The sequence below is a fragment of the Mustela putorius genome, unplaced genomic scaffold (assembly GCF_011764305.1).
Source record: "Mustela putorius furo isolate JIRA1106 unplaced genomic scaffold, ASM1176430v1.1 tig00003834_pilon_pilon_pilon, whole genome shotgun sequence".
In the NCBI taxonomy this organism is placed as follows: Eukaryota; Metazoa; Chordata; class Mammalia; order Carnivora; family Mustelidae; genus Mustela; species Mustela putorius.
The window spans coordinates 132,077,268-132,102,569 of NW_025421987.1; the positions used below are offsets into that span (position 1 = coordinate 132,077,268).

At 37.8% G+C, this 25,302-nt stretch overlaps 1 protein-coding gene across 2 annotated transcripts in view; it reads left to right on the forward strand.

The window, feature by feature from the left end:
- LOC101679153 (programmed cell death 6 interacting protein) overlaps positions 1–25,302 on the forward strand; it is an 87,515-nt gene that overhangs the window by 58,285 nt on the left and 3,928 nt on the right. For both annotated transcript variants that reach the window (XM_004774199.3, XM_004774200.3), the window contains exons 13-17: positions 3,803–4,051; positions 4,390–4,524; positions 6,127–6,221; positions 23,290–23,413; positions 24,522–24,712. In XM_004774199.3, the coding sequence (XP_004774256.1) occupies positions 3,803–4,051; positions 4,390–4,524; positions 6,127–6,221; positions 23,290–23,413; positions 24,522–24,712 (794 nt within the window). The remainder of the gene's footprint in view (positions 1–3,802; positions 4,052–4,389; positions 4,525–6,126; positions 6,222–23,289; positions 23,414–24,521; positions 24,713–25,302) is intronic.

Sequence of the window (25,302 nt, forward strand, 5' to 3'; positions counted from 1 at the left end):
TGCCTTTCTGTTTGACCTCATCTCTCTCCCTTTTATCTTTTTTTTACTGTGTTAAAGTCATACTAGCTAGGCCTTTTTTTTTTGGTCTTTTGCCTTTGAACAGGGGAAGCTTGTTCCTGCCTTAGGACTTTAACATTTGCTTTCCTTCTATTGGGGTCTTTCTTCCCTTTCCATGGCTACCATGAGTTTTTTCATTAAAGCCCCAGATGTCACCCTTTGCCTTTCTTTGTCTTTGTCTACTATACTGCTCTGTTTTTTTGTGTGTGTTTAATTTCCTCCTCCCTTCCCCTGTCCCCACATGAACCAATTCTGCTTTTGTTAATAATTGTATTTTAGAACCTAGAGCAGTACCCAACATGTAAGGATTCAAAAAGTGTTGATGCAGTGATAACTACTGACAGCCTAACTTATTAATAAGGGGATTCAATTAATTGCAGTTGAGAGGTAATTGGAGCTGTTTTTAAAACATTGAAATAAATTTTTGAATTTTTTTATTTGAAGTATAATTGACATACAACATTATGTTAGTTTCAGGTGTACAACATGATTCAGTATTTTTATATATTGTAAAATGATCACAGTAAATCTAGTTAATATCAGTTATCACACATAGTTACAGAATTTGTTTTCTTGTGGTGAGAACTTTTAAGAATGCAGCGTATTATTACTATTTTTAAGATTATTTATTTATTTGATAGTGAGAGAGGGAACACAAGTTTTCCGCTGAGCAGGGAGCCTGATGCAAGGCTTGACCCTAGGAGCCTGGGATCAGGACCTGAGCTGAAGGCAGATGCTTAATGACTGAGCCACCTAGGCTCCCCTATTATTATTATTATTATTATTATTTTCTTTTAGAGGATTTCATTTATTTGACAGAAAGTGGAGCACAAGGTGGGGTAGGGGGGAGCGGGAAGAGGGAAGGCAAAAGCAGACTCCTTGCTGGTCAGGGAGCCTGACATGGAGCTCGATCCCAGGACCCTGGGATCACGACCTGAGCCAGAGGCAGATGCTTAACCGACTGAGCTACCCAGGTATCCCACAATATAGTATTATTAAATATAATCGCCATGCTGTACGTTATAGCCTCATAACTTAATGTATATATGTATGTATATTTATTTTTAAAGATTTTATTTATTTGACAGGCAGAAATCACAAGTAGGCAGAGAGGCAGGCAGAGAGGGAGGGGGAAGCAGGCTCCGTGCAGAGCAGAGAGCCTGATGGCGGGGCTTGATCCCAGGACCCTGGGATCGTGATCTGAGCTGAAGGCAGATGGTTAACCAACTGAGCCACTCAGGTGCTCCACAATATAGTATTATTAAGTATAATTGCCATGCTGTACATTATAGCCTCATGACTTAATGTATTTAATTAATGGAAGTTTGTACCTTTGGATTACCTTAATCTCTTTCACCCATCCCCATACCCCACCTCAGGCAGTAGTCTCTCTGTTCTCTATATCTGTGAGCTTGGTTTTCTGTAAATTCCACATGTAAATGAGTTCATGTGGTATTTGTCTTTCTCTGTCTGACTTACTTCGTTTAGCATAATGCCCTCAAGGTGCATTCATGTTGCAAATGGCAAGACTTCATTCTTTTTTAATAGCTCAATATAGACTCTGTGTGTGTCTATGCATATGTGTGTATATCACTACATTATCTTTATTCATTTATCCATTGATGGACATTTAGGTTTCCATATCTTAGCTGTTTTTGTAAATAATGCGGTAGTGAACATGGGGATGCAGAGGGATTCTAACTATTGATATACTTTAACTTGATGACACATTAAGCTTCAAACTTAATGAGTGAATAAGAAAATGTATTGATGTTGAAAGAAAGAAAATGTAGGTAGTGGTTTACTTTTCTTACTATTCTGGTCATTCATTTGTGCAAGCAGTTTAATTAATTTTCTTCTGTAGTCACTTTTAAAATAAGGCTGGTATTATACAATCTAAAATATGGCTAAACTAGTATATATGACAGTTTGAAAAAAAATAAAAAAAGAGGATGCTTGTCATATAAGGACACTTGGTACTGTGGTCTAAAAGTTCATTTATAAATTGGTTGCTTCAAATGCCATTTTTTCCCCCAGAGACTTAGAATCATAGCATTTTGGAATAGAATAGGACTTACTAAATACATACTTGGTCCTTTTTATCACTGATTTTAAAACCCCTGACTACCATAAAAGTTAGGGAGTTAGCTTTTCTACATAGTGGAAGTGGTATTAGAACTTGTGATTCTGCAGATTCTGCTGGGGTTCTCTTCCCACGTTACTCTGCTGCCCTGTGTGGTGTTCCTCAGTGAAGAGGAGGTTTTATTCATGTGAACTGTGTCTGTCTTCTCTTATTATTTATTAGCTAATTTGGGATACTGTCACTACAATATTTGATGAGAGGCTCTTATTTGCTGTACTGTGGAAGAAGCACCCAGTCTCTTTCTCTATAGATAATAGTGTTACAGTGTACCTGACTTTCAGCTTTGTTTAGTAGACTAGTTTTTTTTTTAAACTTATTTATTTGACAGAGAGATCACAAGCAGGCAGATGGGCAGGCAGAGAGAGTTGGGGAAGCAGGCTCCCCGCTGAGCAGAGAGCCTGATGTGGGGCTCGATCCCAGGACCCTGGGATCATGGCCTGAGCTGAAGGCAGAGGCTTTAACCCATTGAGCCACCCAGGTACCCCTAGTTTTTTTTTTTAAAACCAGTTCTGCATATTCCTGTTTCTCCCCCAGTTTTCTTTTAATTGACTATTTTTAATTTTTTTCTTTCTAGTTTTTTTGGACATAACTGGGAGAAAGTTAAAAGGTGGCATTTTTCTTATAGCTAAACAAATTTCAGGAAGGCAGATGCTTATCATCTGAGTCACCAGGTGTCCCCCCCCCCCTTTTTAAAAGATTTTATTTACTTATTAGAGAGCTCATAAGCAGGGGCAAGGGCAGAGGGAGAGGGAGAAGCAGACTCCTGCTGAGAGGGCTTGATTTCAGACACTGGAATCATGATCTGACCTGAAGGCCAACGCTTAACTGTTTGAGCCACGTAGATGCCTCCCTGCTGCCCCCCTTCTCTCATGGAAAACTTTTAATGATATGAACAGATGTACAAGAGCCCTCTCCTCTCTCTCTCTCAGTATGTAAAATAAACACATGGTTTATAGCTTTTTATCTGCATCTCTGGCTCTCTTTAAGATGCTCTGTCCATATTTATATATCTGTATCTGTATCTACATGTCTGTCTGTATGTCTCTCAGTCTCTCTTTGTCAGCAAATAGGGTATCTCCTTACTTGGCAGAAACACACCTTCCTCTGCCTTGCAGCCATGACAGGGACATGGTATATAGTATTGAGTGGTTAAGAGATTGATTTTGGAGTTAGGCAGACTTAGGTCTCAAATTTTACCTCTACTCCTTAGTGTGTAACCTTAGGCAGCTTACTTAATTTTTCTGAGACTCAGTTTCTGCAACTGTGGAATAGAAGTAATAAATATGTACCCAATGGAATTTTGGAAGGATTACGTTAAATTATATTTGTGAAATGTTTAGGACAGTTCCTGGGACATAGTAAATGTTCAATAAATCGTTGTGCTTGGTGCTGTTACAATTATTGCTGCCTCCTGTTACAAGCTGAGTCCACTAAAGGTACAATGTCTGTCTCTAAGTAAACTTGATGTACAGTTGATGCTTGGCTCTTTGAGAAATCATCCAACTCTGAGTGAACCTTTGTATATAATTCCCTTCTGGAAATTGGCTTCTGGGTTTTTTGGGCAATTAAACAAAGGGGTTTTATTTTGTTTTAATTGTTTAGGTTGTAAATGTATTAAAATCCTTATTGACAAATCTTGATGAAGTAAAGAAGGAAAGAGAGGGGCTGGAGAATGACCTGAAATCAGTGAACTTCGACATGACAAGCAAATTTTTGACTGCTTTGGCTCAAGATGGTGTCATAAATGAAGAAGCTCTTTCTGTCACTGAACTGGATCGAATCTATGGAGGTCTTACGGCTAAAGTCCAAGAATCTCTAAAGAAACAGGAAGAACTTCTTAAAAATATTCAGGTAAAGTTTATATGCTTTAGTAAGATTTATGTAAAGAAAATAGGATAAACCTGGACTAAATCTATATCTGTTTAGGATTTTTTTTTTTTTTGTGAGTGATGCATGTTAATAGAAATCTGCAGTCATTGTTGATTGTGTTTGATACCCACTGAATTTGTGGGATTTTTACTTTAAGGAAAGATTTAAAGTACTGTGTTATCACAGAAGAAATAGCATATTTGGTAAATTTATAGTAATTCTGGCATGCAGTCATACGATTTTCATATGTAGTTGGCAAAGTAACAATAAAAATGTTATGAGCTATATTAATTTGGTCAATAAATCTTTCCTTTAACAAGGTCTCACACCAGGAGTTTTCAAAAATGAAGCAATCTAATAATGAAGCTAACTTAAGAGAAGAAGTTTTGAAGAATTTAGCTACTGCGTATGACAACTTTGTTGAACTTGTAGCCAATTTGAAGGAGGGCACGAAGGTATGATGTACAAAAATAATAGTTCACCAGCACAGATGTAAAAATATGGTTTGAGCATACAATAACTGTATGTTTTAGGTGCTTTCTAGTTCTATATTTTCTTAGATACTATTCTGTAAAATGGAGACGTTTGATTTCTAAAATTGTGGGATTATGTCATTTAAAACTGATTTTTGAATCAGTCCTTTTATAAGAATAAAAGACTTTTGTTTTCCTTTTAAAAAAAATATGGTTTGAGAAGTAAATTGTGTTTCCAGTTGTGCCACATTATTCTTGAAATCCTAGCTCTAATGACTTTCGTCTCTGAGAGGTTTATTGTGAGCAAGAGAAAGCTTAAAGGTGGCAATATTTCATGGGAATGTTGAAGAATGAATTGTAAATTCCATCAGGCAAAAAGGGTGTAGGAATTTCAGACAAAAGAATTAGCACAGAGATGTCAAAGGCTAATGATACGTTCTGAGGAGAAAGAAAAGAAAGAAAATTGACTAATTAAAAAAATTTTTTTGGAAAGATTTTATATATTTGAGAGAGAGGGAAAAGAGAACTTTTTCAAAGTGAGCAGTGGGGAGAAGTAGAAGGGGGGTGGGAGAGGGACAAGCAGACTTGGTGCTAACCATGGAGCCTAACATGGGGGTCATTCTCACAGCCTTGAGATCATGACCTGAGCCGAAATCAGGAGTAGGAGGCTTAACTGACTGAACCAACCAGGTGCGCCGAAAGTTGATTATTTTGAGTGAATTATGAGGGAACAGGAATAGTTGAAGTGAAGTTGATCTGTGGTGGGGAAGGGAGGAGGGGGGTATGGCTTTTATATTCTGTGCTGATGGTGCTGATGGATGATGATAGACTTGTGATCTGCCTGAGTCTTAGGGTGCTTACTAAGTATGTTAAGTACTTTTTTGCTTTGCCTTTAAATAGCTTAGGGAAGTGATTATATTTATTTTTACCATTGACTTTGCTTTTGAGAGAGCAAGTGATTTTTAATTTTTTTAGGTACATCATACCTTGTGGTTTTTTAACTCCATAATGATCACTGAGTACAGTTATCTTGATACAAATACAGTGGATATAATGTAAAACCCTGTGAACAGGGGGTAGAAATACTATACAGCCTTGAAAATAGAAGAGTAAGACACCAGTTTATTTGGTTTAAAATGCTTTGTTGAAATAGATAACTGAGAAAACTCTTCAGAGAGCCTTTGGAAATACTTCTAAGGGTTTCTGAAGTGATACCTATATTTCTGAAGTGAATATACAAATTAATCCTTCCATTTAATTAGGTCTCATATTTTTATCATAGATTTATTAAGTAATTGACTTTTCTCTAGGAATTGGAAATATAGTCACCATCGTGGAACTTACAACTTGTTCCATTTAATTTTTGATGACAAATGTTCTCTAAAAGTGATTTTTTAATTTTTATTTTTTTTAGTTAGGTCATATTCAATATTAAGTTGTTGAACCTCAGGGGTATGACTATCTTAGGAAGATTATTTTAGTTCTTTAACTTTAATCATGATTAATGAACTTTAGATTATGTTCCTCTATAGATTAAAAAGAAATCACTCTAGTTTATTACTTGTATTTCTCTTTTGCTTACAGTTTTACAATGAACTGACTGAAATCTTGGTCAGATTCCAGAATAAATGCAGTGATATAGTGTTTGCGCGGAAGACAGAAAGAGATGAACTCTTAAAGTAAGTTTATTTTGTGTATTGAATTGTATTTTTCTTTTGAAAAGTTGTATGTGGAGACTTTGGGGTGAACTTGGCAGTATGAAATAGCAATTTCCTCCCTTTCCTCCTGGACATTTACAAAATAACAAGCAAGCTGCGTGATCTGAGATTAAAGATGAAAAGGAACAGAAATGCCGGTGCTGGAAGCACAGTGATGTCATAGAAATGCTAAAACAATAGTTCAGGGTGGCAGATATCAGAAATGCTAATAATAAACATAAGTAGTGTACCTTGAAATGGCAGACAGGTTCCTCATGTATAACTAGAGGTACAGAATATGGGGAAGACCGGGTGAATAGCTTAGAAAACATCAGCTATGACCCTTCAGAGGGAGGCAGCTGAGAAAGGTGGGCCATAGCATAGGACTTATTCCATGGTGAGTGACCTGTAGAGTTGACACAGCATTGGTACAAGATACAGTGCTTATTAAAAATGGTGAAAAATGAACAAAATTTAATAAAATCTAATAGATGGAGAATATTCCCCAGAATCATATTGTTACAGAGCAGATGAAAATTCTGAATGAATATTTCATTATGAGTTAAGAAAAAAAGAGAAGAGGGTTAGGAGGCAATCACCCTGAGGAATGCCCACACAGAAATGCTAGAGCTCAAGGAAGATGGTGAAAAGACAGGACATTATAAAATGTGAGGTGCCAGGATTTAGGAAACAAGTAGAAGAGAGAACAACAAAACTGTCACCGAAACCAGATGAAATGGGAAGGAGTGAAAAGGGGAATAGACCATGAAGAAGACAACAGGAGCACAGAGTAGAAAAGAGGAAATCAAAGAAAATGAAACCAAAGTAAAAAAAGAATTAAAAAGGACTAAAGAGAAGATGGTCAAAGAAGATCCAAATTTGCAAAATTGAATTCTGCTGAAAGAAGAAAAACCAAAACCCTGAATAGAACAAATACTTAACAGTATTACTGAAGAGCATTTTCCTAAAATAAGTGAAAGCTTATCAGAAAGGTTTATCTGACGGTCAGGAAAAATGAACAAGAACTGTCAACACCACATATAAATTTTTAGCCTTACAAGGTAATGGCGGAGTCCTTTAGGCAATTGGGCAAAAAAGTCAAGTCCATTTATAAAAAGGTGAAAAAGTTGAGGCTAATAGCACTGTGTGCTAGGAGAGAGTAGAGTGATTGCTACTGGAACTCAAGGAAAGCAAATATGAGCCAAGGATTTTATATCCAGTCAAACTGTCCTTCAGGATAGTCATGAATGTAAAGAACTCAGAGACTATTATATTCATGAGTCTTTGTTGAACCCTTCAACCAGCCCCACCCTTATTCACCCCTCTGTTCACATTTAAACTGTTTTTCATCGAAGTTGTTGGAGATACTGTCAAAGAGCTATCCCCTTCCACCTCTCTCTTGGCAGTGTTGTTTTTAGAGTTTTTTCTGCTAAGCCCTTTTTAAAAAAATTTTTTTTTCCTTTTAATTATCCATGAGAGACAGAGAGAGACATAGGGCAGGCTTGTCACAGAGCAGGAATGCGGATGTGGGACTCGATCCCAGGAGCCTGGCATCATGACCTGAGTTAAAAGCAAATGCTTAACCGACTGAGCCACCTAGGCACCCCTTCTACTAAACATTTGAAAAGCAAATAATTAATGAACTTTTAACATGGCTTTAGAGACTAAAAAAAACCCCTCCAAATTATTGATAAGAAAATCTGACAAAGAATAAGACAAACCAGACTTCAGATGAGTTTCACTTATGAATATGGTTGCAAAAGTCCTGAATAAAATACTTAACCATTGATACCAGTATGGTTAGAAAAAGAACCATGAACAAGCCGGGATAGGGTGGTTATTCCAGTAATGCAATGATTGGTTCAGTATTTTTTTTTTACATGTAAGGGAAAGAAGATTGTTTTTATAGGTGAGGAAAAAACAATTGAGAAAATAAGTCTCATGTGGTTCATATATACAATGGAATATTACACAGCTGTCAGAAAAGATAAATACCCAACATTTACATTGACATGGATGGAACTGGAGGGCATTATGCTAAGTGAAATAAGTCAGTCAGATAAAGACAATTATCACATGGTTTCACTCATATGTGGACTGTAAGAAATAGTGCAGAGAGTCGGTCATAGTGGAAGGGAGGGAAAACTGAATGGGAAGAAATTAGAGAGGGAAACAAACCATGAGAGAATCTTGATTCTGGGAAGCAAACTGAGGATTGCAAATAGGGAGGTGGGTGGGGGGATGGGGTAGCTGGGTGTTGGGGATTTAGGAGGGCACGTGATGTGATGTGATGTGATGAGCACTGGGTGTTGTGTGCAACTCATGAATTATTGAACATTTTATCAAAAACTAATACGTTGGCTAATTTAAATTAAAAAAAAGTCTTCCGGTATTCAGTAGAATAGGAGTAGGTAGATACTTCCTTAACACTGTGTGTGTGTGTGTACCAGTCTTTTTATATCTGCGCAAAACTCAGCATCATGGTTCATGGAGAAACAATGTAAACATTCCTTCTAAAAGAAAGGACAAAATGTCCACTATCAACTCTATTATTTAATACCATACTGGCAGTATGAGCCAGCATAATTAGACAAAAGAGTAAAATTCGAAATAGATAAATTGAAAAAGAGAAGTTAAAATCTTCACTATACAACTTTATGATAATACAGCTTAAAAATCCACGAGAACCCCAAAACTCTGCAAATAATAGAATTATTACTGAAGACAGTGGATTATAAATATAATTTATAGAAAACAGTAGCTTTCGTATAAATAAATATAGGAGATACAATGGAAGAAAAGACCCCCACTTGTAATAGCAACAAAAACCATAAAATACATAGGAATTAATTTGTTGTCTATGAGACCTATGTATAGAAAACTTTGAAACACTGGTCAAGGGCACAGGGGAGGGCTTGAATTTGAAAGATGTGTCATGTTTTTGGGTAGGATGACTCAACTTCATAAAGATGTCAGTTCTTACACATTCAACATAATTTATTGATTTAAAATAAACAGATTTTCACTTAAAACTAGGTAAGTTGATCCTAAAACTTAGCTAGAAAAACTGTCAAATTATTAGCCAGGAAAATAGTGTAAAAAGAACAGTACGGGAAACTTATTCAATGAGATATTAAAATATATAACATTGTGTCTAATTAAAACACAGTGGTACTGGTACATGATTAGACAGACCAAAGACCAAATAGAAAATACAAATAGACTCTGATACATTGTGAATTTAGTGTAAAAAAGATCCTAGCTAATCAGAAGATGTTAGAGACAATTGCCTTGCTGTTTAGAAAATAAAAGTTATTTTTATACCAGAATAAATTCCAAGTGGATCAAACTTGAAATGTGTAGGACAAAATAGAATGTTTATGAGAGAATTCCTTTATAAAGCTGAAATGGGACAAGTCTTTCTTACTCTGACTTAAAATCTAGAAGCCATTTCTTAAAAAGGAAAAATTCATCATAACATAAGCTGAGTCTTTATGTAATAAACTAGGGGAAAATACTTGACTGGTTTATGAAGAACTGGTTTATGAAGAACTCAGATATTACCGAGGAGAAGAAAAACCCAATGGAAAAGTTGGCAAAGGCTGTAAACAGAAATTTGGCAGATGAGGAAATATAAGTGGTTCCTAAGCATTTATGAAAAAATACCTGTCTGGGGCACCTTGCTTGCTCAGTCAGTAGAGCACGCAACTTTTGATTTTGGGGTTGTGAGTTCAAGCCCCACTTGGCCTAGAACTTACCTAAAAAGTAGATAAATAAACTGGAAACCCATCCTCATTCAATAAATGTAAATACAAATTAAAACTATTCTGAAGTAACATTTCTCAGGTTGGCAAAAATCTGGATTTTGAAAACATGCTTCGTTGGCACATGTGGGAGAACAGGTCTCATCTGTGGCTGTGAATGCATGCTGGTGCATCTTGTGTGGGGCAGTTTTGCTCTAAAGGTCTGGATTATAAATCCGTACATCTTTTAATCCAGTTAGTCTGGTTTTGATGATTTATTCTGGTATGTGTTAGCATATGCTAGAAATGACATTAACCAATTCATTTCTGAATTGCTTGTAGCAGTAAAAGAAACAAATATCTAGGGCTGGTGAAATAAATAAAGCTATATCTATACAGTCTTTTTCTTTTTTCTTGTTTTTCTATTTATTGGTATGGAGAGATTTTTTTTTTTTTAATTTTCTATTTTTTATAAACATATATTTATATCCCCAGGGGTACAGGTCTGTGAATCGCCAGGTTTACACACTTCACAGCACTCACCAAAGCACATACCCTCCCCAATGTCCATAACCCCACCCAGTATGGAGAGATTTTGAAGATAGTCATGGTAAAGAAGAAAGATACAGAACAGTGTAAAGTATGCTTTTAGTGTAAAAAAGAGAAAATAAAATACATTTGAATTGGTTTATGTGTCAGGTAATGCTGGACAGGTTCATAAGAATAGTGTATCTGGGGGTGTGAGTGGTGGAGCGGGAACTTGCAGATAGGGATCTTTCACTCACTTTTTGGTTTTTGAAGCAAGTGAACACATTACGTTTTCAGAAAGTTATGTGAAATTAAATAATTAATGGGTCTTCGTATGTTTTTTTTTTTTTTTTTTTGTTTTTAACTGTTTCATTTATTCAGGTACTCTCCTGTTGAGTGCATATATATTTATAATTGTTATACCTTTTTATTAGGTTGTCCCCTTTATTATTTTGTAGTGTCCTTTGTCTTTTTTTTTTTTTTTTTTAATTTTTTATTTTTTATAAACATATATTTTTATCCCCAGGGGTACAGGTCTGTGAATCACCAGGTTTACACACTTCACAGCACTCACCAAAGCACATACCCTCCCCAATGTCTATAATCCCACCCCCTTCTCCCAAACCCCCTCCCCCCGGCAACCCTCAGTTTGTTTTGTGAGATTAAGAGTCACTTATGGTTTGTCTCCCTCCCAATCCCATCTTGTTTCATTTATTCTTCTTCTACCCACTTAAGCCTCCATGTTGGATCACCACTTCCTCATATCAGGGAGATCATATGATAGTTGTCTTTCTCTGCTTGACTTATTTCGCTAAGCATGATACGCTCTAGTTCCATCCATGTTGTTGCAAATGGCAAGATTTCATTTCTTTTGATGGCTGCATAGTATTCCATTGTGTATATATACCACATCTTCTTGATCCATTCATCTGTTGATGGACATCTAGGTTCTTTCCATAGTTTGGCTATTGTGGACATTGCTGCTATAAACATTCGGGTGCATGTGTCCCTTTGGATCACTACATTTGTATCTTTAGGGTAAATACCCAATAGTGCAATTGCTGGGTCATAGGGCAGTTCTATTTTCAACATTTTGAGGAACCTCCATGCTGTTTTCCAGAGTGGCTGCACCAGCTTGCATTCCCACCAACAGTGTAGGAGGGTTCCCCTTTCTCCGCATCCTTGCCAGCATCTGTCATTTCCTGACTTGTTGATTTTAGCCATTCTGACTGGTGTGAGGTGATATCTCATTGTGGTTTTGATTTGTATTTCCCTGATGCCGAGTGATATGGAGCACTTTTTCATGTGTCTGTTCGCCATCTGGATGTCTTCTTTGCAGAAATGTCTGTTCATGTCTTCTGCCCATTTCTTGATTGGATTATTTGTTCTTTGGGTGTTGAGTTTGCTAAGTTCTTTATAGATTCTGGACACTAGTCCTTTATCTGATATGTCGTTTGCAAATATCTTCTCCCATTCTGTCAGTTGTCTTTTGATTTTGTTAACTGTTTCCTTTGCTGTGCAAAAGCTTTTGATCTTGATGAAATCCCAGTAGTTCATTTTTTCCCTTGCTTCCCTTGCCTTTTGTGTTGTTCCTAAGAAGATGTTGCTGCGGCAGAGGTCGAAGAGGTTGCTGCCCGTGTTCTCCTCAAGGATTTTGATGGATTCCTTTCGTACATTGAGGTCCTTCATCCATTTTGAGTCTATTTTTTTGTGTGGTGTAAGGAAATGGTCCAATTTCATTTTTCTGCATGTGGCTGTCCAATTTTCCCAGCACCATTTATTGAAAAGGCTGTCTTTTTTCCATTGGACATTCTTTCCTGCTTTGTCGAAGATTAGTTGACCATAGATTTGAGGGTCTATTTCTGGGCTCTCTATTCTGTTCCATTGATCTATGTGTCTGTTTTTGTGCCAGTACCATGCTGTCTTGATGATGACAGCTTTGTAGTAGAGCTTGAAGTCCGGAATTGTGATGCCACCAACGTTGGCTTTCTTTTTCAATATCCCTTTGGCTATTCGAGGTCTTTTCTGGTTCCATATAAATTTTAGCATTATTTGTTCCATTTCTTTGAAAAAGATGGATGGTACTTTGATAGGAATTGCATTAAATGTGTAGATTGCTTTAGGTAGTATAGACATTTTCACAATATTTATTCTTCCAATCCAGGAGCATGGAACATTTTTCCATTTCTTTGTGTCTTCCTCCATTTCTTTCATGAGTACTTTATAGTTTTCTGAGTATAGATTCTGTGTCTCTTTGGTTAGGTTTATTCCTAGGTATCTTATGGTTTTGGATGCAATTGTAAATGGGATTGACTCCTTAATATCTCTTTCTTCTGTCTTGCTGTTGGTGTAGAGAAATGCAAACTGATTTCTGTGCATTGATTTTATATCCTGACACTTTACTGAATTCCTGTATAAGTTCTAGCAGTTTTGGAGTGGAGTCTTTTGGGTTTTCCACATATAGTATCATATCATCTGCGAAGAGTGATAATTTGACTTCTTCTTTGCCGATTTGGATGCCTTTAATTTCCTTTTGTTGTCTGATTGCTGAGGCTAGGACCTCTAGTACGATGTTGAATAGCAGTGGTGATAATGGACATCCCTGCCGTGTTCCTGACCTTAGCGGAAAAGCTTTCAGTTTTTCTCCATTGAGAATGATATTTGCGGTGGGTTTTTCATAGATGGCTTTGATGATATTCAGGTATGTGCCCTCTATCCCTACACTTTGAAGAGTTTTGATCAGGAAGGGATGTTGTACTTTGTCAAATGCTTTTTCAGCATCTATTGAGAGTATCATATGGTTCTTGTTCTTTCTTTTATTGATGTGTTGTATCACATTGACTGATTTGCGGATGTTGAACCAACCTTGCAGCCCTGGAATAAATCCCACTTGGTCGTGGTGAATAATCTTTTTAATGTACTGTTGAATCCTATTGGCTAGTATTTTGTTGAGTATTTTCGCATCTGTGTTCATCAAGGATATCGGTCTATAGCTCTCTTTTTTGGTGGGATCCTTGTCTGGTTTTGGGATCAAGGTGGTGCTGGCCTCATAAAATGAGTTTGGAAGTTTTCCTTCCATTTCTATTTTTTGGAACAGTTTCAGGAGAATAGGAATTAGTTCTTCTTTAAATGTTTGGTAGAATTCCCCCGGGAAGCCGTCTGGCCCTGGGCTTTTGTTTGTTTGGAGATTTTTAATGACTGTTTCAATCTCCTTACTGGTATGGGTCTGTTCAGGCTTTCTATTTCTTCCTGGTTCAGTTGTGGTAGTTTATATGTTTCTAGGAATGCATCCATTTCTTCCAGATTGTCAAATTTATTGCCGTAGAGTTGCTCATAGTATGTTCTTATAATAGTTTGTATTTCTTTGGTGTTAGTTGTGATCTCTCCTCTTTCATTCATGATTTTATTTATTTGGGTCCTTTCTCTTTTCTTTTTGATAAGTCGGGCCAAGGGTTTATCAATTTTATTAATTCTTTCAAAGAACCAGCTCCTAGTTTCGTTGATTTGTTCTATTGTTTTTTTGGTTTCTATTTCATTGATTTCTGCTCTGATCTTTATGATTTCTCTTCTCCTGCTGGGCTTAGGGTTTCTTTCTTGTTCTTTCTCCAGCTCCTTTAGGTGTAGGGTTAGGTTGTGTACCTGAGACCTTTCTTGTTTCTTGAGAAAGGCTTGTACCGCTATATATTTTCCTCTCAGGACTGCCTTTGTTGTGTCCCACAGATTTTGAACCGTTGTATTTTCATTATCATTTGTTTCCATGATTTTTTTCAATTCTTCTTTAATTTCCCGGTTGACCCATTCATTCTTTAGAAGGATACTGTTTAGTCTCCATGTATTTGGGTTCGTTCCAAACTTCCTTTTGTGGTTGAGTTCTAGCTTTAGAGCATTGTGGTCTGAAAATATGCAGGGAATGATCCCAATCTTTTGATAACCGTTGAGTCCTGATTTAGGACCGAGGATGTGATCTATTCTGGAGAATGTTCCATGTGCACTAGAGAAGAATGTGTATTCTGTTGCTTTGGGATGAAATATTCTGAATATATCTGTGATGTCCATCTGGTCCAGTGTGTCATTTAAGGCCTTTATTTCCTTGCTGATCTTTTGCTTGGATGACCTGTCCATTTCAGTGAGGGGAGTGTTAAAGTCCCCTACTATCATTGTATTATTGTTGATGTGTTTCTTTGATTTTGTTATTAATTGGTTTATATAGTTGGCTGCTCCCACGTTGGGGGCATAGATATTTAAAATTGTTAAATCTTCTTGTTGGACAGACCCTTTGAGTATGATATAGTGTCCTTCTTCATCTCTTATTATAGTCTTTGGCTTAAAATCTAATTGATCTGATATAAGGATTGCCACTCCTGCTTTCTTCTGATGTCCATTAGCATGGTAAATTCTTTTCCACCCCCTCACTTTAAATCTGGAGGTGTCTTCGGGCTTAAAATGTGTTTCTTGGAGGCAACATATAGATGGGTTTTGTTTTTTTTATCCATTCTGATACCCTGTGTCTTTTGACAGGGGCATTTAGCCCATTCACATTCAGGGTAACTATTGAGAGATATGAATTTAGTGCCATTGTATTGCCTGTAAGGTGACTGTTACTGTATATGGTCTCTGTTCCTTTCTGATCTACCACTTGTAGGCTCTCTCTTTGCTTAGAGGACCCCTTTCAAGATTTCCTGTAGAGCTGGTTTGGTATTTGCAAATTCTTTCAGTTGTTGTTTGTCCTGGAAGCTTTTAATCTCTCCTTCTATTTTCAATGATAGCCTAGCTGGATATAGTATTCTTGGCTGCATGTTTTTCTCATTTAGTGCTCTGAAAATATCATGCCAGCTCTTTCTGGCCTGCCAGGTCTCTGTGGATAAGTCAGCTGCCAATCTAATATTTTTACCATTGTATGTTACAGACTTCTTTTCCCGGGCTGCTTTCAGGATTTTCTCTTTGTCACTGAGACTTGTAAATTTTACTATTAGGTGACGGGGGGGGTGTGGGCCTATTCTTATTGATTTTGAGGGGCATTCTCTGAACCTCCTGAATTTTGATGCTCGTTCCCTTTGCCATATTGGGGAAATTCTCCACAATAATTCTCTCCAGTATACCTTCTGCTCCCCTCTCACTTTCTTCTTCTTCTGGAATCCCAATTATTCTAATGTTGTTTCGTCTAATGGTGTCACTTATCTCTCGAATTCTCCCCTCGTGGTCCAGTAGCTGTTTGTCCCTCTTTTGCTCAGCTTCTTTATTCTCTGTCATTTGGTCTTCTATATCACTAATTCTTTCTTCTGCCTCATTTATCCTAGCAGTTAGAGCCTCCATTTTTGATTGCACCTCATTAATAGCTTTTTTGATTTCACCTTGGTTAGATTTTAGTTCTTTTATTTCTCCAGAAAGGGCTTTTATATCTCTCGAGAGGGTTTCTCTAATATCTTCCATGCCTTTTTCGAGCCCGGCTAGAACCTTGAGAATTGTCATTCTGAACTCTAGATCTGACATATTACCGATGTCTGTATTGATTAGGTCCCTAGCCTTCGGTACTGCCTCTTGTTCTTTTTTTTGTGTTGAATTTTTACGTCTTGTCATTTTGTCCAGATAAGAGTAAATGAAGGGGCAAGTAAAATACTAAAAGGGTGGCAACAACCCCAGGAAAATATGCTTTAACCAAATTAGAAGAGATCCAAAATCGTGAGTGGGGAGAAAGGGGATAAAAAGAGGTTCAAAAAGGAAGAAAGAAAAAAAAAAAAAAAAAAAAAAAAAAACAAAAAAAAAAAAAAAAAAAAAAAAAAAAAAAAATAAAAAAAAAAAAAAAAAAAAAAAAAAAAAAAAAAAAAAGAAAAGAAAAGAAAAGAATTTTAAAAAAAGAAAACACCTAAGAAAAATGTAAAAAAAATATATATATATATTAGATAAACTAGTAAAAAAATCGTTAAAAAAGAAAAAGGTAACAGTTAAAAAAAAAAAAATTTTACCCGAAGGCGAGAAAAAAAAAAAATGAAAAAGAAAAAATTAAATTAACTGCAAGACTAAAAAAAAAATCACAGGAAAAAAGCCATGAGTTCCGTGCTTGGCTTTCTCCTCCTCTGGAATTCTGCTGCTCTACTTGGTATTGAAACCGCACTCCTTGGTAGGTGAACTTGGTCTCGGCTGGATTTCTTGTTGATCTTCTGGGGGAGGGGCCTGTTGTAGTGATTCTCAAGTGTCTTTGCCCCAGGCGGAATTACACCGCCCTTACCCGGGGCCGGGGTGAGTAATCTGCTCGGGTTTGCTTTCAGGAGCTTTTGTTCCCTGAGTGCTTTCTGTAGAGTTCCAGAGGACAGGAATACAAATGGCGGCCTCCTGGTCTCCGGCCCGGAGGAGCCGAGAGCCCAGGGCCCCACTCCTCAGTGCGCCCTCAGAGAACAGCGCCCAGTTACTCCCGTCTGCCTGACCTCCGGCCGCGCTCCGAGCTCACCGAGCCTGCGACCGGTTCAAGGTAACACGGAGCTACGAGCTTACTGTCAGCTCTGTCTCTGTAGCCGGCTTTCCCGTTCCAATACCCGCAAGCTCTGCGACACTCAGACACCCCCGATCCTTCTGTGACCCTGCGGGACCTGAGGCCACGCTGACCCCGCGTGGGCTTCGCCCCGGTTTAGCCTCTGGAGCGATGTCCCTCAGCGGAACAGACTTTTAAAAGTCCTGATTTTGTGCGCGGTTGCTCTGCCGCTTGCCGGGAGCCGGCCCCTCCCCCCGGGGTCTATCTTCCCGTCGCTTTGGATTCACTTCTCTGCCGGTCCTACCTTTCAGAAAGTGGTTGTTTTTCTGTTTCCAGAATTGCTGTTCTTCTTCTCTTCGATCTGCCGATGGATTTTCAGGTGTTTGCAATCTTTAGATAAGCTATCTAGCTGATCTCCGGCTAGCTGAATCAGTCTCAGCTTGCTACTTCTCCGCCATCTTGACTCCTCCCCCATGGGTCTTCGTATGTTTTTATAGCCACATGCAAGTAGTCTGATTTTTATTTTTCAGACTGTACAGCTGAATTTTCAGAGTCATTCCCTACTGCCCACCTTTTTTTTTTTTTTTTTTTTTTTTAAAGCTGCAGAACCCTTTGCTCAAACTTAGTGTTACAGAGAAGCCTGGTTTGTAAAACAGATAAAGATTAATCTGGCTCAGATGCAAGTGGGGTGAGGGGCTTGGAGCAGGACCTTTTGCCCCTCTTTCCTTTCCTTCACCTAAGCAAGCAGCTGCCACTGAGATGACTGTACAGGACCCTTAAATTCTGTATCTCAGGACCAAATGAGAGCCAAAAAAGGTTTCTTTTTTCTTTCTTTCTTTTTTAAAATTTTATTTACTTATTTGATAGAGCACAAATGGGAGGAGCAGCAGGCAGAGGGAGAGGGAGAAGCAGACTTCCTGCCAATCAGAGAGCCTGCGGTGGGGCTGGATCCTAGGACCCGGGAATCATGACCTGAGCTGAAGGCAGCCACCCTACCAACTGAGCCACCCAGGTGCCCCCCAAAAAAGGGTTTCTAAGTTTAAATTGGAGGTTGGCAGACTACAGTGCCCAGGTTAAGTCAAGCTTGCTGCTTATACAGTCAAGTTTTACTGGAACACAGCTGTGTTCTTTTTGTACATACTAGCTATGACTGGATTTGCCCTGACTACAGCAGTCTTGAGTGTTTGTGACAGAGACCTTATATCCTGCAAAGCCTAAAATATTTGCTGTCTGGCTCTTTATGCAAAAAATTTTGCCAACTCCTAGTTGAAATCCTTTTGTTGCCTGTGATAATTTACTTTCTAGTTGTGTGTACTGTTTTTCCACTTAAATCTTTAGGGTAAAACAGGCTAGCATAACTCTCTTCAGAATTGTGTAGTATAATACAGGTTCATGGCTTAGCAAGACATTTGGGGATATTCTTGTTTTCAGATATTTCATATTTCAAATATCTAGCTTGAAAATTAGGCTTGTTACTATTTGCATGTGTATCTCTATATACTATGAACAAAATCAGTTCTGAAACACTCATCAACTTGTCAGGTGATTTTAGCTTGATGATTGAAAGGTAAATGAAGGATGGAAAAGTAGGCCAGGGCGCCTGGGTTGCTCAGTGGTTAAGCATCTGCCTTTGGCTCAGGTCATGATCCCAGGATTCTGGGATCGAGCCCCGCATTGGGCTCTGTCCTAGGCGGGAATTCTGCTTCTCCCTCTCCTACTCCCCCTGCTTGTGTTCTCTCTTTTGCTTTGTCTCTCTCTGTCAAATAAATAAATAAAGTCTTAAAAAAAAAAAAAGGTAGGCCAAATAGACATAACATTAGCTTTTAAAAATCTGAGGGTTTATTTTGTTAAAATCACTTTTAATACCAGGGGTCTAAATTCCTTCAAACATATTTATTGATTATAAAATAAAAACACAACAGAAGTATATATAAGGGGCGCTTGGGTTGCTCAGTGGGTTGAGTGCCTGCCTTCAGCTCAGGTTGTGATCCCAGGGTCTTGGGATCGAGGCCCCAGGTCAGCTCCCTGCTCAGCAGGGCATCTGCATCTCTCTCTTCCTCTGCTGCTCAAATAGATAAATAAAATTTATTTTATTTTATTTATCTCCCAAATAGATAAATAAAATCTTTTTTTTTAAAGATTTTATTTATTTATTTGACAGAGAGATCACAAGCAGGCAGAGAGGCAGGCAGAGAGAGAGGGGGAAAAGCAGGCTCCCTGCTGAGCAGAGAACATGTGGGGCTCCATCCCAGGACCTGGGATCATGACCTGAGCCGAAGGGAGAGGCTTTAATCCACTGAGCCACCCAGGCGCCCCTAAATAAAATCTTTTGAGAAAGTATGCATAAGTGCATATCTTACTGACTCTTCACAAACAGTGTAGTCATGCACTGAACACTTGGGTCAGTTCACAGGACATTGTCAGCCATAGAAGCCTCATCCACACATCTACTCAGTTAACCATTTTCCCAGAGCAGCCATTATCCTTACTGTGAGAGTATGGACTAGTTTCTCCTGTTTTGCACTGTGTATCTGGAGTCACATGCACTCTTTGGTATCTGGTTTATAGGCAGCATTGCGTTTGTGAGACTCATCCGTATAGTCGTGTATAGTTGTAGATATTTAATTTTCATATTTGGGTGCATTTCATTGTGTAAATGTGCTATAAGTTACATACATATTCTGTTGGGTGTTGGAATAGTATATAGTTTTAGCTACTGTATTATGATGAGTGTGAGGATGAATGTTCTAAAATCTGATTCCCCAGTTTTGCTGTAGCAGTAAAAGAATAGAAGCAAACCAAATGTCCAGGGCTAGTGAAATAAAGCTTTGTCTGTATGGTGAAAGTACTATGCAGCCATGTATGCAGTTTAAAATTTCCAGTAGCCACATTTTATAATTTAAATTTTCAAAAATGTATTTTGTTGGGTAGCTCAGTTGGTTAAGCGTTTGCCTTCAGCTCAGGTCATGATCCAGGGGTTCCAGGATCAAGCCCTGCATTGGGCTCCCTGCTTGGCAGAGAGCCTGCTTCTCCCTCTCCGTCTCCCTTTCCCTCTGCTACTCCCCCTGCTCAGTTGCCCCCCCCCCCCGCGTCAAATAAATAAATAAAATCTTTAAAAAAACCCTCACAAAATCCCCCCCCAAATATATTTTGTTTAGGCTGGTATATCCAAAATATTATAATTTAAACATAATCATAAATATATGTACGACATACTACTTTTTTCGGAGTAAGTCTTAGCGATTTGGTGTGTAATTTCCACTTACAGCACATCTCAGTTCACACTAGCCCCATTTCAGGTGTTTAATAGTCATATGGGCTAGTTCTGGGTCCTGCTTTTGGTGAGCAAATACATGCAGTACTGTTGGATATATATCTAATAGTGAAATTGCTAGGTGAGAAGGTGTATGTATATGGAGCTTTAGTTGAAGCTTTCGGTTTTCCAAAGTGGTTGTACTAATTTATATTTCTTCCAGCTGTGAATGAGAGTTGGCTGTTTTGGTAGATGTGTAGTGTTATTTCATTGTGGTTTTAATTTTCATTTTCCTCATGACTAATATGTCTTCTTTATATTCAGTGTGCAAAAAGAATAAATATTTTTCTCTAAACTTTACCTTCTTTTCACTAGTGATTTGAAACTAATGTCAGTAATGATGGTTTTGGCAGTGAAATACTGGTGGGGTTTTTATTTCATATGTTTTTGCTTTTTTATGTTATTCGTCTCATGATTTAATAGCTCTGAGTTATATAATTATTACTAAGTGGCTAGGAAATTCTCCGTTGTCCTGTAAGTATATTATTTATTGCAGCTATCTCTGGAGTTTATCAAAGATAAAGAAAAGTATTATGTTAAGGCTTTATAATATAATCACATATGTTAGATATTACATTTGTAATATACTCAAGTATCTCATCAATTATAATTATATAAACCATTATAATGGAAGTATTAGATATTAAATATGATTAAACATATTTGTATATATGAAATATACACACAAATATTTAAAAAATCAGAACTTTTTGAATTTTAATATTGATTAAAAACTTCTAATTTATGTTGTGAGCAGTTATTACAAACTTACAAATGTTAAAGAATTATTTTTGCCTCCCCCCCTTTTTTTTTAAAAGATTTTATTTATTTATTTGACACACAGAGAGAGAAATCACAAGTAGTCAGAGAGGCAGGCAGAGGAAGCAGGGGGAAGCAGGCTCTCCGATGAGCAGAGAGCCTGATGCAGGACTCGATCCCAGGACCCTGAGATCATGACCTGAGCTGAAGGCAGAGGCTTAACCCACTGAGCCACCCAGGTGCCCTTTAAAGATTTTATTTATTTGAGCGAGCGAGCGAGAGATAGATCACAGAGGGAGAGGGAGGGTTAGTGGGAGAAACAGATTTGCCACTGAGTGGAGAGCCTGATGCTGGGCTGGATCCCAGGACCTTGGGATCATGACCTGAGCCCCGAATGCAGATGCTTAACCGACTGGGCCACCCAGCTGCTCTGTAGTTTTGGTTTCTTGATGAGTGTGTATTAGCTTTCTTTATATAGAGATTTACTAATTTATCTTCTAACTGGGACCCTGTTTTGGTAGTGGTGAAAGTGTGGTCTGGTGGGGACTTTGGGAGTTGCAGTTAATTGTTACGTTAGGACATCAGGTGCTGTTGCGAACATGTTGGGGCTTGCCATATTTACTTTTTTGTGTATATGACTCAGTTCAGATAGAATTGGTCAATACCATGTGTTTCATAGAGTGCATTTTACCTTAGGGTTTTGGTTAGTGAGATTTTGGGATGGATTTCAGTTTACTGTTGGAGGGGACTTTAAATTATTTTCCTAAAATTTAATACTCTATTTTAATAGTCCTTTTAACAGTCTGTCATGCATTTACCTTAGTTATAGATGTTAGGGTTATCTTTTAACATAAAATATCTCAGTGCTGCATTTCTTTGAATATCTTCAGAAAATTTTCACCAAGAAATTTGCATAATGGTTTGAATAGGTTAGATTTTTCACTTGTTGTTTTGTTTCCTAAAACACTAGTATGAAACACCTGGCTGACTGTGTACAGTTGTGGTATTCTGATAATTTTTAGATAGGCCAGTATATTAGGAGTTTCCATCTAGGGGTGACTTCTTAATAGTGAGTGGGCAGTCTTTTAGGACTGCCTGCCAAGTTTGACATGTTCCTTACTCTAGCTATAACTAATCTCTGATCTTTTCCTAGTCTTCAGAAATAGAAAAAGAACTAATTTTATTTTTTTAAATAGTAGGAAAAAATATTTGAGTTCGTTCTAGTCAAGAACAGAAATGAAGTATATTTTAAAATACCATCATTGTTTTGAGTCTATTTTCTGTTTCCTATATGAAGAGAAGAAAAAATTTAAAAAGATCTGGTATTCATCTCACACCAGTCATGTCTAAAATTAACAATCAGGAAATAACAGATGTTGGTGAGGATGCATGTGAGAATGCAGACTCGTACAGCCAGTCTGGAAAACAATAAGGAGGTTCCTCAAAAAGTTGTAAATAGAGCACCTTATGACCCTTACCCCAAAGGTACAAATGTAGTGACCTGAAGGGGCACCTGCACCCCAGCAGCAATGTCCACCATAGCCAAACTATGGAAAGAACCTAGATGTCCATCAACAGATGAATGGATAAAGATGTGGTATCTGTCTACAATGGACTACTACTCAGCCATCAAAATTGAAATGTTGGTGTTTGCAATGGCGTGGATGTAACTAAGAGGGTATTATGCAGAGTGAAATAAATCAATCAGAAAGACAATTGTCATATATCATACGATCTCACTCATACATGGAATTGAAGAAACAAGACAGAGGAGCATAGGGGAAAGGAGGGAAAAATAAAACAAGTTGAAATCAGAGAGGGAAACAAACCACAAGGGACTCTTTTTTTTTTAAATTAACATGTAATCTGTTATTTGCTCCAGTGGTACATGTCTGTGAATCATCAGGCTTACACATTTCATAGCACTCACCATAGCACATACCCTCCCCAAAGAAGAGACTCTTAATCATAGGAAACAAATTGAGGGTTACTGATGGGGAGAGGGATTTGGGAGGATGGGGTAATGGGTGATGGGCATTAAGGAGGGCACATGATACAATGAGCACTTGGTGTTATATAAGGTTGATGAATCACTGAACTCTTCCCCTGATGGTAGTAATACACTATATGTTAATTAATTGAGTTTAAATTTAAAAAAACTATGAATAAAAAGGATCTGGTATTTTATATATGTTGTTTTTTAAAATTGTGTTAATTCCTAACACTTCTGTCTTTAATAAGGGACTTGCAACAAAGCATTGCCAGGGAACCTAGTGCTCCGTCAATTCCTACACCTGCGTATCAGTCTTCCCCAGCTGGGGGACATGCGCCAGCTCCTCCAACGCCAGCACCAAGAACCATGCCGGTCAGTAAGCAACCACAGTTTGTAAATGGAAGTTTTACATTAGTGCTTGCTTGCTGTGAAGGATGAAACATGCTTTATATTGTGAAGATCTGGTGGTTACCAGTTTTCATCAGATTGACCAACCTTTTGATGTTTTGCAATATAAGGGATTCAGCATCACTCATGAATTCTTGCCAAAAAGGTTCAACTTGAATCTTACCAGGTCTTTAGAACCACCTCTCAGTTTATAGCAAATACATTGTTACAAAATAAGAAGTTAAATTGTGCCATTAGGAAATAATTGGACAAATCCAGAACTGGGGCATTCTGAGGCACTTTGTCTTTTCTAAAAGTGAATGTCATGGAGAGAAAAAAAATAGGTGTGGGACATTCTGGTTTAAAAGAGGAAAGATTCATAATAATCATGTAGTACATGAACCTCGATTGGATCTTGGTTTACAAAAATTCCTTTAAGAGCTTTTTTTGGTGATAAATAGGAAAACTTGAATGTGGAGTGGATTCTCAATGACATTAGGAAGTAACTGTTCATTTTCTTAGAGTGAAATGGTATTTTGATTATGTAGGAGAATATTAGGACTTGTATGACAGTCTTTAGGGCTGGTGTCATGAGGTTTGCAACTTCCTTTCACATGGTTCCGCAAACATTTAGGTAGATAAATATATGGATATAACTACAGATAAAGCAAACATGACCAAATGTTAATAATTACTGAATTTAATTGGTAAATACTATATTTATTATACTGTTCTTTTAAGTTTTCGAGTGTTTGAAAATGTTTGCATAAAAAATGTGGCTAGGAGGAGATTATAGTAATAAACTGTACCTGACTTGCTCCTTCCTCCTATCTCAAAAGTCTAACCATTGATGGGAGCAGTAATGAGCTACAGAAATGATTAGGCATTAGGAACAGAGCAGTAGCTGTGCAGTTTCCTGAAATTGGAGAATTATTCTTCAACTTGTTACATTTCTAGAGCAACAAGTCAACATTTAAAAATGGAAACTAGAAATATATTTGGTTGGATTCTAGAGTTTCTCATATACCCTCACTTACAGTAATTTGACAGCAACATAAAACATTTTGTAGTCAATGTTGACTTTTTCTTATAGCCTGCTAAGCCCCAACCCCCAGCCCGGCCTCCACCTCCTGTGCTTCCGGCAAATCGAGCTCCTCCTGCCACTGCTCCAGCTCCAGTGGGGACAGGGACCGCCCCGCCAGCTCCGTCACACACTCCTGGTTCAGCAGCTCCCCCTCCACAGGCCCAGGGACCCCCATATCCTACCTATCCAGGATATCCCGGGTAAGGCTGCAACTGAATATCTGAATGAATTGATTAATGTTTCTAGCTCTGGTTAGACTTTTAAAAACAGGGTTACCCCTTCTCTAATGGAGGTGTCATGAATGAATAATCTGCATTGTCAGCTTACACAGAAACGAAAATAATTTTACAGGCACTTATTTGAGCAATTGAATGGCTATTTCCCAGGCTTATTTATGTTTTTAGTTTTTACATGCTGGGTTCATCTTAAATCTCTTCTGTATGGGATGTGGAATGTGTTTCCTTGGTCGTCTTTATTTTGGTGATAAACAGATAGGCACCTTTTCTGAACTTAGCAAGACTAATAAGGCCTTGCTTATGTACCTGTACTTTGAAATACTGGCATTCTGACAGACTGTTGAACACGACTCTAATTATGGCATGTGCTTTCTTAAAGAACATCTTTCTTTGTGATAATTTTTTAATCTTAAAAATTCAGACATTTGACTACCTCTTAAGATGTGCTCCAGACTTTGCTTTGTAAGTATATTCTGTCTTCCAAATATTAAAACTTTGTTAACAGTGAATTTATGTGCATTACCGTGAGTATTGAGTCTTGTGAATCAGGAAGG